Genomic DNA, 19,065 nt, shown 5'->3' with positions numbered 1-19,065 from the left:
TGGGATCCATATTTTGATATACTGAAGCAAAAACAAAAGTGTTGACCTGCTGTGAAGAATATAAACAACAGACTTAAAGATGAAACAAGCATAATATAAAGTAGGACAATTTCAGTGGCTCTTCTACACTTGATGAAACAGGAGAAATTTAAATGCCTAGATGACATTTTGAAATTCAGGCGTTTATTGTCATAGCTGAGACTGTGCTGTCTCCATTAGCTAAATGCATGGAATCATACTATCATGTGACTAGTGTATTTCGAATACTTCGGTGATTTAAATCTTTAAAAGCAGAAGAAATCTTGAAAAGATCTCAATTATTATTGTTAGTGCTTAGCCAGATGATTTGGAAGAAAGCCTAGTTGATGAATTGATGCAGTTTGCTGAGATGTTCAAAGCAGATGTGGCTGCTGCTATTGACAGCAGAAAGCACACGCCCCTGTAACTGCAGTTTTATATACTTTTAATGGAAAATCCATCAGCATCATGCTTCCCAAATGTAGAAATAGTCTTAAGCATTAACTTGTCTTTAATGATCACCAATAGCAGTGGAGAATGTTCTGTTTCAAAATTAAAACATACTAAAAATGAGTTATACAGTGATATGAAAATGATATATTGATACTCACTATATAGTGGAGCTACTAAGTCAAAGGCAGACATAACAAAAAGACTACTAAACAAGTAAGATTTCAGCCAAAAGGGCTTCTTCTGCATTAGATTACATACACATAAGGACGCATGCAAATGCAACTCACACACACATGACCACTGTCTTTCACTGCTGACGCCAGACTACTTCTTTTCAAGTGCTGTTCTATTTTATATCCTAAACTTTGAGGCCTAAAGCAACCCAAGGGCCTGTTCTACAATTTGCTATGGGCCCTGTGCTGACTTGATCTGTTGATGGAAAGCAGTGCACGTTTGCTCTCATGTTGTGTTGCATCCACTATGTGGTCTATCATTGACACTACCTGAAACAAAAGTATTTTCCTCCCAATCAAGTAGGGGTGCTTCATAAGGTGCGGCTTTGTCAAAGCAATCTCTAAATGCTTTCTCATTACCTCTGTTATTTTATTCTCTGTGTTCTGGACATTTGTACATGGCACAAGTGCACGTGCATGCATGCAAGCATGCACATGTACACACACACACACACACACACACACACACACACACACACACACACACACACATATATACAAACACCCTAACTGTACGAATTCAAGAGGGGTGCGGGAACTTTTCAGACACCATATGTGTATTTTCTTAATGACTGCTATTTAATCTAAGATTTACTCCCTTTATTTCAATGTGTCTCCAGGTAAATGCTTATGTCTCCAATCACATGTATGTCTGTCTCATCAATTACCATTCCGTAATATTTATTTCTAACAGTCTCATTGCTCTATGCACTCATTTGTCTTTGACCTTAAAATATTCCAGCAGCTTTAGTTTTCTTCCTTTTTCTCTCTCTCCCTCTCTCTCTCTCTCTCTCTCTCTCTCTCTCTCTCTCACTCTCTCTCTCTCTCTCTCTCTCTCTCTCTCTGTCTCTGTCTCTGTCTCTCTCTCTCTCTCTCTCTCTCTCTCTCTCTCTCCCTCTCTCTCTCTCTCCCTCTCTCCCTCTCCCTCCCTCCCAGAAAAGAAATTCAAAAACTTTCACAGCGCATACTTATTTTGCATATGTCACTGAAAACTTCAATTCCTTTTGAGAAGTGGAGGGTTATTACTACTCTGAGTTGAATTGTGAGATTTTTCATTGATGCTGTATTCTGTTTATAATACAGTTCACACATTGTTGCCTAGAAGAAGGTGTAATTAGATGAATGATGAACACTAACTTCAATTAATGTCATACTCTTGAAGATGTATTGCCCACCTGGCGAGTCGCCTGTTGGATCCTTAAGACTTGTCAATCAAAAAAGTGAATGAAGGCCTGTCACAACTGTGAATGGCCTTCCATAAAAATACTGTCGAAATTTACACATGGCCCAGATCACAGCAAGTCATTCTCTTTGTGTAGTTGAGTAGTTTCTCTTGGCTTTTGTATGTGTCCCAGAAGCATAGGCTATAACCTTCTCTTTTCCATCTGAAATTTGCACCAGAACAGCACCGATCACATGCCTGCTGGCATCTGTGTGTAGTTCTGTAGGTGCTCTCTCATCATACAGACTAAGTACAGGGTCAGTCATCAGAGCTTTTCACAGCACATCAAAAGAATCTTGTTTAGCTCCACCCCAGATAAATTTAGCATCAGCTTTTAACAACTCTTGGAATGGCGTGGCTTTGATACAAAAGTCTTTGATAAAATGACATTAACAAAAACATAATCTGAGGAAGCTTCCCACATCGCTAATACTTTTAGGAATAGGAAAATCCATTAGATTTCACCTTTTCTGGATCTGACTGCACACCTTTGTTTGACACAAGGTGTCCAAGTATTTCGATTTCCTTTGCTCCAAAGAGACACTTTCTTGGATTAAGTTTCAGTCCGTCTTGTTGGAGACACTTAAGAATGGCCCTCAGTCTTTTTATATGTTCATCAAATGTCTCTGAGAACACTATGATGTCATCTAAATAGCAGAGACACATCATCCACTTCAGATGTCTTAGAAGATTATCCATCATCCGTTCAAAAGCTGCTGGTGCATTACACAAAGCAAACGGCATTACCTTAAACTCAAACAGGCCCTCAGAGGTGATGAATGCAGCTTCCTCATGATCAGTCTCATCCGCTTTGATTTGCTAGTATCCCAAGTACATGTCCATGGTGGAGAAAAACTTAGCCCCCTTCAGACAATCTAGTCTATTGTCAATTCATGGAAGAGGCTACATGTCTTTTTTAGTTATCTTATTAAGCTTCCTGTAATCAACACAAAAGTGCCAACTGCCATCCTTCTTCCTGACAAGGACCACTGGTGCTGACCTTGGGCTCTTGTTGTTGTTGTTGTGGTCTTCAGTCCTGAGACTGGTTTGATGCAGCTCTCCATGCTACTCTATCCTGTGCAAGCTTTTTCATCTCCCAGTACCTACTGCAACCTACATCCTTCTGAATCTGCTTAGTGTATTCATCTCTTGGTCTCCCTCTACGATTTTTACCCTCCATGCTGCCCTCCAATACTAAATTGGTGATCCCTTGATGCCTCAGAACATGTCCTACCAACCGATCCCTTCTTCTGGTCAGGTCGTGCCACAAACTTCTCTTCTCCCCAATCCTATTCAATACTTCCTCATTAGTTATGTGATCTACCCATCTAATCTTCAGCATTCTTCTGTAGCACCACATTTCGAAAGCTTCTATTCTCTTCTTGTCCAAACTATTTATCGTCCATGTTTCACTTCCATACATGGCTACACTCCATACGAATACTTTCAGAAATGACTTCCTGACACTTAAATCAATACTGGATGTTAACAAATTTCTCTTCTTCAGAAACGCTTTCCTTGCCATTGCCAGCCTACATTTTATATCCTCTCTACTTCGACCATCATCAGTTATTTTGCTCCCCAAATAGCAAAACTCCTTTACTACTTTAAGTGCCTCATTTCCTAATCTAATTCCCTCAGCATCCCCCAACTTAATTAGACTACATTCCATTATCCTTGTTTTGCTTTTGTTGATGTTCATCTTATATCCTCCTTTCAAGACACTGTCCATTCCATTCAACTGCTCTTCCAAGTCCTTTGCTGTCTCTGACAGAATTACAATGTCATCGGCGAACCTCAAAGTTTTTATTTCTTCTCCATGAATTTTAATACCTACTCCGAATTTTTCTTTTGTTTCCTTTACTGCTTGCTCAATATACAGATTGAACAACATCGGGGAGAGGCTACAACCCTGTCTTACTCCCTTCCCAACCACTGCTTCCCTTTCATGTCCCTCGACTCTTATAACTGCCATCTGGTTTCTGTACAAATTGTAAATAGCCTTTCGCTCCCTGTATTTTACCCCTGCCACCTTTAGAATTTGAAAGAGAGTATTCCAGTCAACATTGTCAAAAGCTTTCTCTAAGTCCACAAATGCTAGAAACGTAGGTTTGCCTTTCCTTAATCTTTCTTCTAAGATAAGTCGTAAGGTCAGTATTGCCTCACGTGTTCCAGTGTTTCTACGGAATCCAAACTGATCTTCCCCGAGGTTGGCTTCTACTAGTTTTTCCATTCGTCTGTAAAGAATTCGTGTTAGTATTTTGCAGCTGTGACTTATTAAGCTGATAGTTCGGTAATTTTCACATCTGTCAACACCTGCTTTCTTTGGGATTGGAATTATTATATTCTTCTTGAAGTCTGAGGGTATTTCGCCTGTTTCATACATCTTGCTCACCAGATGGAAGAGTTTTGTCAGGACTGGCTCTCCCATGGCCGTCAGTAGTTCCAATGGAATATTGTCTACTCCGGGGGCCTTGTTTCGACTCAAGTCTTTCAGTGCTCTGTCAAACTCTTCACGCAGTACCATATCTCCCATTTCATCTTCATCTACATCCTCTTCCATTTCCATAATATTGTCCTCAAGTACATCGCTCTTGTATAGACCCTCTATATACTCCTTCCACCTTTCTGCTTTCCCTTCTTTGCTTAGAACTGGGTTTCCATCTGAGCTCTTGATATTCATACAAGTCGTTCTCTTATCTCCAAAGGTCTCTTTAATTTTCCTGTAGGCAGTATCTATCTTACCCCTAGTGAGATAGGCCTCTACATCCTTACATTTGTCCTCTAGCCATCCCTGCTTAGCCATTTTGCACTTCCTGTCGATCTCATTTTTGAGACGTTTGTATTCCTTTTTGCCTGTTTCACTTACTGCATTTTTATATTTTCTCCTTTCATCAATTAAATTCAATATTTCTTCTGTTACCCAAGGATTTCTACTAGCCCTCGTCTTTTTACCTACTTGATCCTCTGCTGCCTTCACTACTTCATCCCTCAAAGCTACCCATTCTTCTTCTACTGTATTTATTTCCCCCATTCCTGTCAATTGCTCCCTTATGCTCTCCCTGAATCTCTGTACAACCTCTGGTTCTTTTAGTTTATCCAGGTCCCATCTCCTTAAATTCCCACCTTTTTGCAGTTTCTTCAGTTTTAATCTACAGGTCATAACCAATAGATTGTGGTCAGAGTCCACATCTGCCCCTGGAAATGTCTTACAATTTAAAACCTGGTTCCTAAATCTCTGTCTTACCATTATATAATCTATCTGATACCTTTTAGTATCTCCAGGGTTCTTCCATGTATACAACCTTCTTTCATGATTCTTAAACCAAGTGTTAGTTATGATTATGTTGTGCTCTGTGCAAAATTCGACCAGGCGGCTTCCTCTTTCATTTCTGTCCCCCAATCCATATTCACCTACTATGTTTCCTTCCCTCCCTTTTCCTACACTCGAATTCCAGTCACCCATGACTATTAAATTTTCGTCTCCCTTCACTACCTGAATAATTTCTTTTATTTCATCATACATTTCTTCAATTTCTTCGTCATCTGCAGAGCTAGTTGGCATATAAACTTGTACTACTGTAGTAGGCGTGGGCTTCGTATCTATCTTGGCCACAATAATGCGTTCACTATGCTGTTTGTAGTAGCTTACCCGCATTCCTATTTTCCTATTCATTATTAAACCTACTCCTGCATTACCCCTATTTGATTTTGTGTTTATAACCCTGTAGTCACCTGACCAGAAGTCTTGTTCCTCCTGCCACCGAACTTCACTAATTCCCACTATATCTAACTTCAACCTATCCATTTCCCTTTTTAAATTTTCTAACCTACCTGCCCGATTAAGGGATCTGACATTCCACGCTCCGATCCGTAGAACGCCAGTTTTCTTTCTCCTGATAACGACATCCTCTTGAGTAGTCCCCGCCCGGAGATCCGGATGGGGGACTATTTTACCTCCGGAATATTTTACCCAAGAGGACGCCATCATCATGTAATCATACAGTAAAGCTGCATGCCCTCGGGAAAAATTACGGCTGTAGTTTCCCCTTGCTTTCAGCCGTTCGCAGTACCAGCACAGCAAGGCCGTTTTGGTTATTGTTACAAGGCCAGATCAGTCAATCATCCAGACTGTTGCCCTTGCAACTACTGAAAAGGCTGCTGCCCCTCTTCAGGAACCACACGTTTGTCTGGCCTCTCAACAGATACCCCTCCGTTGTGGTTGCACCTACGGTACGGCTATCTGTATCGCTGAGGCACGCAAGCCTCCCCACCAACGGCAAGGTCCATGGTTCATGGGGGGGTCTTGGGCTCTTAGAAGGCTAAATGACGTCATTCTTCATCATTTTCTCTAACTCATCGTCAATTATTCAACGTTCCATTGCTGACGTATGGTATGCTCTCTGGCTGTTGGTTGATGATTTCCAGTGCTAATCCAGTGCTTCACCATCGATTTGTCTAATTTGCTCTTCACCTGTGGACTGAAGTATTCAGAGAACTCTTGAAGAATGGCAAGTAGCTTCTTCTGTTGTTCCTTAGTGAGATCTAGTGATAGTTGAGCTAGAAGATCTTGTCTCGTAGTGGTAGCACTAATTTCGCCCACAGACTCAGCATGGGAGGTTTCTATTATGCTCAGCTGTTCTTCAATTAACAGCTCAGCATTTGCTATGCACATGCATCTTGGAGGGATCTATGGTTCTCAGTGACAGTTAAGTATTCACAATTCACTGAATCCATTCTTAAACAAGACGACAGAAGCTGGGATGACCAAGTTATTCTTCAGTGGTATGCTTCTCTTACATTCCACTACAAGATCCATGGGTTGATGCATGGCATGACTTGTGACAGGTACCTCTCTAGCACTGACTGCAGAAATGATCACTTCATCCAGCACACGTAGTTTCCACACACTCGGATGCGCATCTTCCTGTCCACAGTATCTCATCTCGTTTAGCATAAACTTCGAGCGACCACAGTCTATAATTGCCTGAGAAGCTTTCAAAAAGTTTCATCTGAGAATGACGTTATGACTACACTCTTGTAATATGATGACCCTGACTGGTGTGTTAGGGAGCATCCTCTCCAGTGGCTAGCTTGTGGCAATGGTGACCTACGTCATCCTGTACCCACGTCTTCTTGTTCATCTTCGTCGTCCCGGAGTTGGCATTGAGTAAGATCGGTCTACTGTCTTCTAGTGCAGGTCTCATCAAATATCGACTGCCTTTCTTATCTGCAGTGGAAACATACTGGTTGTTTATCCTGGGTCCTCCAGACGTCAGTCTTCCTTGGTGCGCAAACAGGTTCCTTATGCAGCATTGTAGGAATGTAATTATACGTGGGTCTCGACTTTTCCACCATTTTAAAGGGAAATGAAGGATGAGAGATTGGGTTCAATGTCTGTTCCACTTCCTCCCTTATGACCTCTTCAAATGCCTTGGTTTTTTGCTCACTGTGCAATCCAAGTACCTTCTGAACTTCCTCTCTCACTATCTGACAAAGAACACTTGTGAAATCAGTTCCTTCCACCATCACAGACATCGATACGACATTTGGAAGCCATTCAAACTTCTTGCATGTAATTCTTTTTTGATGCATTGTGTCACTGAACTGGTACCATTTTATGAAGTCGTCTGCTGTCGAAACCTCCTTCAGGAGTAGGGCTTGATACATGTCCTCAGCAACATCCTTCATGAGATGTGCAACCCTATCTTCCTCCTCATTCTAGGATCCACTATTTTACTCATCTCCAAGATGTCTTGAATGTAGGATGCTGTAGCTATTCCTAGACGCTGTGCCCTGCACTTTAATTTATCTTCAGCATTGCATTTCTGTCGTTGTGCGGTGCCAAAATACTTGCGCAGTTCCACCTGAAATACTTCCAAGCTTGTGAACTTTTCCTCATTGTTCTCATACCATTGTTTGGCAGTGCCCTCTAAGTAAAGAAATACATTAGCCAAACACATGGTGTCATCCCATTTGTTAAATTTAGCTATATGCTCATAATTCTTCAGCCACTTGTTTGGATCTTGGCCATCATCACCAGAGAACACAAATGGATGTCTCATGTGGTGGCACACAGTTGGTGTCATGATAATGTCCTCTTCTTCTTCTGTCTCCAATAGATTGTGATCTGTTAAATACGGCTCAAACTCGGGTTTCTTGCCACATAAATGGCGGCTCTGTCATCGCCTGATGGGAGCCACTGTGTCATCAATAATGTGTGCTATCATAAGTTCTGATACCCGGTGCCTCGACCAGAATAATGTCACATAGATGAAGGTGTAATTAGATGAATGACAAACACTAATTTCATTTAATGAAGGTTTATTCAGCACTTGCACACACAAGAGCGTGGATCCAACTGCCTCTGACTAGAACACATGCAGTATTTAAACAGCTACAGAACATTCCAGTACAACGATTCTTGACATTTGTGGATACTTCTAGAATGTACTTAAACCAAATATAGATATTAAAAGTGTACAGTCCATGTGAGTTGTGAACTCATGACCCTCCATGCAAGAGTTTAGTATCATAAACACTACACCATGGTGCTACTCAGTTTTTTCTCCGACAATTTTGTTTGTGTTTGATTTTATGCACTATGAGAATTTGTTGAACACAGACAATATAAAAAATACAGAAAGTGTTCAGTATAAAATATACTCTTATTTGGACAATGTTTTCAGTAATCTGTTAATATAATGTGCTATATAATGCTTAATATATTATTTTGCAGTTCACCAAAGGAAGTCAGTGTATATCAATGTTCAAGTCATAAACACCAAGCATTAACTTTGAAGGAGGTTGTGGATATAGGACAAAGTCTAATTTGGGATTATCCTCTGGGATACTGTCTATGGTATCCATCTGGAGTTATTACAGATAACTGGTTTATATATTTCATAGCAGCTATGATGTTCCATATAATACCTGCAGTATTCTTTGACCTGCTACTGAGGATAGCTGGGAAAAAACCAATGTAAGTTAATAGAGACATTAATAGTTTATTTGTGCCATTAACCACATTTTAAGTGCTATAATTATTAGTGTATTATTACTATTAGACTGTGTTACTTAGTGTGTGACAAGCAGTGTCAACATTAGTAACACAAATCAGAGCAGACTGGAAATTATAGAAGCTTTATGACTTTCATTGTCCAGTCCAAAGACTGATCTGATGCAGTTCTCCACACAAATTTATATTGTGGAAACCTGCATGCTCTGACCCACAGAATGCCAGATTTGTTTCTTCTGATGAAATCCTGTGAGCTCCATTTTCAGCTGTTTGGTACTGTATTGATTCATGGACTGATTTATTTCCTTTTCCTTGTCTGATCTGAGCTTGTAATCTGTTTGCAATGCCACTGTCATGCAGAAGATGTTAAATCACAGTCTTCCTTTCATACTTACATATAAATTATCACCCACTAGATAAATATTCAAGAAATCACCCGCCAGTCACAGTAACAATGGATAATGATGTTATTAATATTAGGGCCATAAGACAGCACAGTCATAACAGACTTAAATGGTTGGGTGATATAGTGCTGCAGATGAATTAAATGATACTTATACTACTGGAAGCAATAGAATAGTGAAATAGATCTATGAGAAGTTAAAAAAAATGTAATAATTAAAAATAGATATATTCAAACTAAGAACTATGTGTTTACACATTAGTAACATAAAACATAACAAAAAAATTACACTGGTATCCCATAAACTTGAGAATGAGATGAGAACTTGAAATTTAATGTATTAGGTGGGTGATACAGTCTTTGTTATCACCTAAAGTAATGGGCAAATTCAGCAGCTAAATTACAAACTGCTCTCCCGTATACAGACTGGGCTCACTCTTCTAAAATGTGCCACACAAATAGTCATATGTCATAGGCACTGCACATTGGTTGAAGGTGCAATACATGTGTCTCAGGGCAATGCTCAATCTAGAGGATACTGAGAAGGGATTTACAAGGGCACTTCAGAAAGTAACCATTGTTCTAGTGTGTCACTAGTATGTGTTTGTGGAATGTGGCCATTGTCACATCTGCATGTTCTCTGACACATTAAGAGTCTAATTGTGAAAGTATGAATCTTGTTCTTTCATGTCGTCACTTGTTGTAACCTCAAGACATGACTACTGTAATAAAAACTCCCACAAAATATGAAGTGCAAGCAGTAATAGGAATTCTTTCAGTGCAAAAAATTTCAGCAGCTGACCTGCATTATCTACTGTGTATTGTACATGGTCCGAATATTACAAGTGGAAGTGTTGTGCAGCAGTGGATCCAATTTTTTTGAAAGTGATAGAATAAATATTCATGACATAGAGAGGAGGTTATGGCTATGTTTTTTTGGTATGTCAAGGAAGTTTTGGTGGTTGAATTTATGGAGCATGGTAGGATTATCACTTCAGATGTCTACTGTGAAACTTCAAAGAAACTTAAGCAAGCCATTACCACAAACACTTGTAAGCTGTAGTTTTGAGATGTAGAATTATTTTTCTATGCAAGCTTTTTATTTACAACCAAATGGAGGTTGCCTTCCGAACTGCCTTGGATTTTACTCTTGTGGCTGGAGTGAGCCACAACACTGCCATGTTACAGACTACACCACTCACAATGTGTTGTCCTTCATTCACACTCAATTGCTCCATGTGAAGTATGATGTTGTGCCTCAACAGTGAGGTAACTGAACATAGGGCTACTTTAAACTCTGCAACAGTAGGTAGCATGCAGACACACCTGACTGTTGCATCTTCCACTCTGTTTCCCCAAATCCCAACATGTCCCAGTACCCAACAGAATTTCACCATCTGCCTTTGAAGTTGTAAGTTGATATGGGTATTCTGAATGAAATAGTCTGGTTGCTTTGTTGACTACATGCATTGGGTGAATGGAAGCATGCACAGTAATTTCAAGTAAATAAGGAATTTTGTAGCTGAAATACATCTTTACACTCTTGTGTCTTAAATATCATACATATCTCTGCATCACAAATAGTGACTTTGTTTGGCAAGTGGATCTTGAGAACATGATGAAGAGAACCACAGAAAATCTACCTAAGCTTGTACCATTGTTTAGACTCACAAGGTAAAATAATTGTGGAGTTCTTGTGAAATCAATTGGTAAATATGATCTGGCCAGTCTTCTTCTGGTACTCCAGTAATTCTACAATAATAACAGAATATACTACCTCCACGGGGGCAAAAATAGGGATTAGTATATCTGGTCCACAACAAGTGCGACAATGTCTTGTTTTCTGAAGATACCAAAAAGCTTTGTGGCCTATGGATACAAAAGCAATTCACAGGGAAGGTGGAATACTGGTAAACATGGGTCAGACAAGAACCTATACACCCAACAAACCATGAGGAGCTGCCACTGGATGTATAATGTTGGCTCAACTGCCTCAACAAGGTGATTCACTATGGGGCTAGTTGGTTCAGATGGTTCAAATGGCTCTGAGCACTATGGGACTTAACATCTGAGGTCATCAGTCCCCTAGAACTTAGAACTACTTAAACCTAACTAACCTAAGGACACCACAACATCCATGCCCGAGGCAGGATTCGAACCTGCGACCGTAGCAGTCATGTGGTTCCAAGCTGGAGCACCTAGAACCGCACAACCACCGTGGCCGGCTCAGGGCTAGTACTGTAGGTTTCTGTGACTAGCCCAATCCACTCATAGTGAGTGATGTTGATGGCCCTTCAACACATAAGCTTGTTGACTGAAACATCTGGCACTCACACCTCAGAAAGAACCATATAAAAGCCTTGCACAGCAGGCAAAGTCAAAACAATGGAAATTCCAGACTAGAATAACAACAATACTATGAAAAGCATAGATTATGGTAAAATGGAAATGAGCGTTTGGCATCATTGGCCGGGAGGCCCCTCATGGGACAGGTCCGTCCGCCTTGGTGCAGGTCTTATTACATTCGACGCTACATTAGACAGCCTGTGCGCCAGATGGTGATGAAATGATGATCAAGGTAACACAACACCCAGTCCATGAGCAGAGAAAAATCCCCAACCCAGCTGTGAATTGAACCCAGGCCCGTAGGATGGCACTCCGTCATGCAGACCACTCAGCTATCGGGGCGGACATAGATATGGTGAGTAGCAATCCATCCGCTTCCGTAATATTGTCCTCCACAGCTGGAACAGATATAGTCTGGCCTACCCTTATGTCCTATAACTAAGGTATTTTTTGACAATGAGTGGTTTTTCATCCAGTTTTATCAAAAGGAAAACTCACTTGTGAAAATTATAAAATTATGACAGATTGGAATGGCAAGTACTTACTTTCAGGAGACAGGCTTTTAGTGTTGCTGAAAGATTCATATAAAAATAGAGAAGCTGTCCTTGCTTTTACAACTGTTAGCTTCATCCTCAGGGAGGAAATAGGGTTACAGATGCAAGACAGGTTTCTCAGACATCAGTTTGAGAGTAACCCATATGTTGTGGGGATGATGGGAGGCAGCTGGCAGAGAAAGAGTAGGAGGTCGAGTACACAAGAGTGACAGAAGAATAAAATGAGAAGTAAAGGTGGATTAAGAGAAAGAGAAGAGAGCATTGAAATTAGGAACTAGGGGAAACTAGAGGAGGATGTGAGGGAAAACCAGAGAGGGAGAGATGGGGACGGGAGACAGAGAAGAAAGAGGGAGGGAAAGGTAAAGGTAAAAAAGTAAGAAGTAACTAGAGAAAATTTTAAGAAAGGTACATTTTGTTGTTAACAGAGGTTAAGCAAAGGATGGTAACAATGGGCATGGGTATGTTGGTCAGCAATTTCCCATCCTTGCGGTTCACAGAAACTATTATATCCAAGATATTAGAATATCCAAGACACTAGTATATCCAAGATGGAATCTGAATGAGACACACAACTACTTTCCTCCATAAAAGTACTTCTCTATTTAAGAATAAATTATGGTAAATTTAAATTTGTTTTGTTTTCTATGTTTGCTGTAATGTCTGCTTCAATTGCGCTTTTTCTGAAAAACAACTTGTGTCATTTGAAGTACTGGCTATGTTGAAGTATGCCAGAATCTTGCATGACATGAACATTGAAAACCATATTTAAGTTTTCTTAATAGTATACATATCATTAGATCAAGGCAGCTAATAGCTTCAGTAGATCTATTCTTACCCTAAAAGTGTAATTAGATGTTTCTAAATTGTATTTCTTAACCCATTTTATATCCTCTACTAATTAAATAAACACAATATAGGGCTAAATTTTCAGAGTTACAAAGCATTTAAAAACCTAACCAAACAGTTTTGGTAAAGCAAATTCTCTAAAAACAAAGAAACTACTAACTCATTCTACTTCCATTACTGGTATATCTCTAAATCAGCAAAAAAAAAAAAAAGACAACAGCACAAAAAACTTTTAGTGTGTCAGTTTTGCTTGTATTTGAAACTTAACACATGCAACAGTGGGACCATGGAATCATTCCATTCAACATTAATCACTACATGTAATAAGACACTTATCCCACTGGGAGACAAGACAATCAATTTCTGTTTTGTAGAATGCATTCAGCCACTGATGAATCAACAACCTCACTTCCTCATCTGACTGAAACCGATGTCCACACATGTCTTCAGCTTGCTAAAGAAAGATCTGGGCTGTAGAGTAGCCTTTGCCCAATTGTTAGCGTGAGCATGGGCATTGTTGTGTAACTGGATGATTCCATCTGACAGCATTCCAAAAGCCCAAGAGCAAACAGCAAAACCAACAGTGGAAACATCTCACATCTTCCACACCAAAGAGTGTTGTGACTTGCCGATCATTCAAAGTGCCGCCACGCAGTTATGCGTGTCCTCTACATGTGGCGCTGTCTCCCAGCCATGCAGCAGCCGTGCCACCTAAACGGCCAGCCAGCCAGCGGCCACTAGACTTGGAATCAGTGCTCATTTGAATGTTACCGTGTTCACATGTCTTGCTTTGTCAACTTGCTCAGTGACTTACATGTGTTGTGTCGTTTTGAAATATATGTGTTCAACTTGATGTTATAACAAATGGTGACAAGGTAGTGGATTTTTCCTTTTCATCATTGACCCATAGATTTCCATGGCTACTTTAGAGCAACTATTGCCAGATCTCATTGAACAGCAAATGTTTCTCACATCGGTGATTCACGATTTCGGCGCGGCATCCAATGCGGGCCATTTCTCGTCGTTGTCTCTACCTCCTTGTCCTCCTTACGACGAGATGGTGGAAGACTGGTCTGATTATGAAAAACGTCTTCGACATCACTTCTTGGCATTTCATGTCATGGATGAACAAACATGTAAGTCTCTGTTCCTTTCATGGATTTCACCTCAAATGTATCGATTGTTGTCACAATTGGCTCCTTTGAAAGATCCTGTGTCTTTGTCCTTTGCTGAAATGTATATATTGTGTGAAATGTATATTTTCATAAGCAAATGCATGTGGTAGCCTCTCGTGTTGCCTTTCATTGTTGTCAAAAACAACCGAATCAATCCTATCGCGCTTGGGCTGCTGAGCTTCATGGCCTCAGTCGAAAGTGTCAATTTGTTACTGATGTTCACAAAGAATCCTACGCAGATTCCATGGTACGGGATGCTATTACCCGGTCAACACCCGACAAAGAAGTGAGCCAATGTGCCCTTCAGTTGGCAAATCCGACTCTAGATGAAATCCTCTCCATCGCGCAGTCTTTTGAAATTTCTCACACCACTGGAGCGCAAATAGTGGTGTGGTGTGACGTCGGGGGACATACATCCTCTGTGCGCTGTTGACGATGCGTGCGGCATGTCCCTGCCAGCCGACGTGGCCGCAGTATGCTCCCACGTGCAGCCTTGGCCTAACCGTAAACAACCCTATCAGAAACTGCAGCAAAACACCCAGCAACTTCCACACCAGGGAAATTTCCAAAGTATTTAAAGCAGGCAAGAGTTATACCTCTCCTAATTAAAAGTAATGGAGAAGACATAGAAAATTACTGGCCGATTTACCTGCTATCACTATTTTCAAAAATAATAGAATCAGTTATGAGTTACTTCAATAAATACAAACCTTTTAAGTGATTCACAGTTTGGTTTCGAAGGTGCAGAAATACAGAATCAGTCGTAGAATTCACAAAAGTGTTACTTTATGATCTTGAGAAAGACAAATGTATCACAGGCATATTTTTATAGCTTCCTGAGGCTTTTGATACTGTTGTCCGTGACATTCTATTAGAAAAGCTGATATAATGCTGCTGCCAGGCTTTTAGCTAAAATAATAAGAAATAGTGAGAAAGCTACCATGAAGCATTGCATTAACAGCCACAGACCTGTAGCTGCAAGTGTGGTGGCCTGTGGATCACAATAATACACACACAAGGGGATTGAAAGATGAGGCTAGTCATGCTCACCAGAAACCTGCACCACACAGCAGTAATGATTGTAGCAGGTGGGGTGATGTCACCACACTAGGGCAAGTCTCTTGTTACGGGCGTTGTGACTAGGGGCACAGATTTATCAAAACAAATGCTTCTTGAAGTGATATAAATATGTCTAGAGTTTGAGGCAGAGGCCATTCCCTCATCATCAGAGTCCAGCAGCACCACCATGATGCCAAGAGTCATGCCAAGCAGCATGATGACTGGGCGTGGCTAGCAGTAGTATGGGTTCAAGACCAGGCTGTGCCTGCTGCCACCAGTGTTAAGTTCGTCAGGGGACGTGATGCCATAGCCCTATCAATGTGCTATCCATGCCTGCTGCCACCAGTACTGAGTTCCTTGTGGGAATTAGTACCTTAGCACCAGCCACCCTCTGACTCCTGCCAGAGGGCAGCAAGTCGAAGCCCACCCACTTCCATCTTTGTGTGCTACAGCGCTAAATGCAAGCAGACCCAAGGGCCCACCAAGGCTCTGTGCTGCTGAGGGAAGTAGAACGTTGCTGACATCACAGCTGTGGTCTCCAGGGGCCACTGGCTTGCAACCAGACTTCTTTCAGCATCACAGGCTGCCTATATGGCATCCTGGGTAGAAGCCACCATCGATACGTTAGCACTGGGTGAGAAAAACAGAATGAGGTGTGTTTGCCTCACTGAGTTGTGACACATCATGCGTAGAAATTAAAGAAATGCATTCTTTGCTGTCAACAGTGTTTCCATTGGGCCTGCTGCCCTGTCACAACCAGTCACTCACGCGCCCCACCCCCTGACTCCAACACCATTCTACAGAGTGATGTCAGGGGTGCAGATTTCGCCAGAATCAACAACAAACAATCCTTCTCCCACAGCACAATGTCCAAGTGATAGCGAGCATTATCATTGTTTGTGGTGAGTGAGACATTGTTGCTCTTATGTGGTGCCAGCCATGTGGTCAAAATTTATGGGGCACGATTATACAAGGGTTACCTTTGTAAAACCTGAGGTACCAGTGGATATGTCGCAACTCAGTGGTAATGCTAGACATGAATGGTTGGTGCCTATATGTTGTACTCAGCACAATTTACCTTGGCATCCTGCTCCTTGCGCTGAATCTGTAGCAGTGATTTGTTTGACATATAATCACAGCTAGACAACGTGGAGAGTCCAGGTGGCTCATCATAAGGCATAAGAAGTAGGTTGATAATACAAGCAGCTGCAGAGTGTTCTATCTATGTTACTCTTGAGCTACTGTTTTTGTGGTTTTTTTATTTATTATTTCTGAGTCATAAAAATGAGTAGCGATGAGACAGTGGTGAAATATGACACAGTGGGTGTCACCAAAGATGAGGCTATAGAGTCATTAGTGAATCAGTTAGCTCAATTAAGGGCAGCTGAATATAGCAGTGAAAGATGAGGAGATAGAATTGTTGAAGTCACAGACTTCAGGAGTGGATCTGGCTGTTGTCAACCTTGTTTCTCCCTTTTCTGGTATGTTGTCTGAGGATGTGTTAGTGTTTGATGAGCATCTCAAGTTGACAGGTGATAGGAGTTGGTCAGATAAACAGTTATTGCAGATTGCTAGGGTGTGTTTAATGGGAGAGCTGAAGTTGTACATATGGTGCACAGAAGTGTTACACAATGCAGGAACCTTTGACCAGTTGAGACAGGGATTGGAGCAGAGATATAGGAAACAAAACACCGCACAGGGTGTCTAAAAGGCTTAATGACATAGCAGAGGACTTTGCACATAGAATTAGTAAGTTGTATGTTCCCACTTAATCATAGCTAACATTTGGTTCAAGAATCATGAAAGAAGGTTGTATACATGGAGGAGGCCTGGAGACACTGGAAGGTTTCAGATAAATTATATAATGGTAAAACAGAGATTTAGGAACCAGGTTTAAAAATTTTAAGACATTTACAGGGGCAGATGTGAAGTCTGACCACAATCTATTGGTTATGAACTGTAGATTAAAACTGAAGAAATTGTAAAAAGGTGGGAATTGAAGGAGATGGAACCTGGATAAACTGAAAGAACCATAGGTTGTAGAGAGTTTCAGAGAGAACATTAGGGAATGATTGACAAGAATGGGGGAAAGAAATACAGTAGAAGAAGAATGGGTAGCTTTGAGAGATGAAATAGTGAAGGCAGCAGAGGATCAAGTAGGTAAAAAGACGAGGGCTAGTAAAAATCCTTGGGTAACAGAAATATTGAATTTAATTGATGAAAGGAGAAAATATAAAAATGCAGTAAATGAAACAGGGAAAAAGGAATACAAACGTCTCAAAAATGAGATCGACAGGGAGTGCAAAATGGCTAAGCAGGGATGGCTAGAGGACAAATGTAAGGATGTAGAGGCATGTATCACTTGGGGTAAGATAGGTTACTGCCTACAGGAAAATTAAAGAGACCTTTGGAGGAAAGAGAACCATTTGTATGAATATCAAGAGCTCAGATAGAAACCCAGTTCTAAGCAAAGAAGGGAAAGCACAAAGGTGGAAGGAGTATATAGAGGGTCTATACAAGGACAATGTACTTGAGGACAATATTATGGAAATGGAAGAGGACATAGATGAAGATGAAATGGGAGATACAATACCGTGTGAAGAGTTTGACAGAGCACTGAAAGATCTAAGTTGAAACAGGGCCTCGGGAGTAAACAATATTCCATTAGAACTACTGATAGCCTTAGGAGAGCCAGCCCTGACAAAACACTACCATCTGGTGAGCAAGATGTATCTGGCAGGCTAAATACCCTCAGACTTCAAGAGGAATATAATAATTCCAATCCCAAAGAAAGCAGGTGTTGACAGATGTGAAAATTACCGAACTATCAGTTCAATAAGTAACAGCTGCAAAATACTAACACGAATTCTTTCCAGACGAATGGGAAAACTGGTAGAAGCTGACCTCGGAGAAGATCAGTTTGGATTCCATAGAAATGTTGGAACACGTGAGGCAGCACTGACTCTATGACTCACATTAGAAGATAGATTAAGGAAAGGCAAACCTACATTTCTAGCATTTGTAGACTTAGATAAAGCTTTTGACAATGTTGACTGGAATTCTCTCTTCCAAATTCTGAAGGTGGCAGGGGTAAAATACAGGGAGTGAAAGGCTAGTTATAATTTGTACAGAAACCACATGGCTTTTATAAGAGTTGAGGGGCATGAAAGGGAAGCAGAGGTTGGGAATGGAGTGAGACAGGGTTGTAGCCTATCCCCAATGTTACTCAATCTGTATATTGAGCAAGCAGTAAAGGAAACAAAAGCAAAATTTGAAGTAGGAATCAAAATCCATGGAGAAGAAATAAAAACTTTGAGGATTGCCAATGACATCGTAATTCTGTCAGAGACAGCAAAGGAGCAGTTGAATGGAATGGACAGTGTCTTGAAGGGAGGATATAAGATAAACATCAACAAAAGCAATACGAGGATAATGGAATGTGGTCAAATTAAGCTGGGTGATTCTGAGGGAATTGCATTAGGAAATGAGACACTCACAGTGGTAGATGAGTTTTGATATTTGGGGAGCAAAATAACTGATGATGGTTGAAGTAGAGAGGATATAAAATGTAGACTGGCAATGGCAAGGAAAGAGTTTCTGAAGAAGAGAAATTTGTTATCATTGAGTATAGATTTACATGTCAGGAAGTCTTTTCTGAAAGTATTTGTATGGAGTGTAGCCATGTATGGAAGTGAAACATGTACAACAAGTAGTTTAGACAAGAAGAAAATAGAAGCT

The 19,065-nt window shown here is 40.7% G+C and overlaps 1 protein-coding gene across 2 annotated transcripts in view; it reads left to right on the top strand.

The window, feature by feature from the left end:
- The window catches only part of LOC124545004 (fatty acyl-CoA reductase 1-like), a 178,298-nt gene that overhangs the window by 121,021 nt on the left and 38,212 nt on the right, over positions 1–19,065 (top strand). Inside the window, exon 6 of one of the 2 annotated variants that reach the window (XM_047123763.1) lies at positions 8,666–8,908. The exons of the other annotated variant lie outside the window; for it this stretch is intronic. Coding sequence (XP_046979719.1) covers positions 8,666–8,908 — 243 coding nt within the window. The remainder of the gene's footprint in view (positions 1–8,665; positions 8,909–19,065) is intronic. 2 annotated transcript variants of the gene reach the window in all.

The sequence above is a fragment of the Schistocerca americana genome, chromosome 8 (assembly GCF_021461395.2).
Source record: "Schistocerca americana isolate TAMUIC-IGC-003095 chromosome 8, iqSchAmer2.1, whole genome shotgun sequence".
Taxonomy (NCBI): domain Eukaryota; kingdom Metazoa; phylum Arthropoda; class Insecta; order Orthoptera; family Acrididae; genus Schistocerca; species Schistocerca americana.
This window is presented reverse-complemented; position numbering and strand designations above follow the sequence as displayed.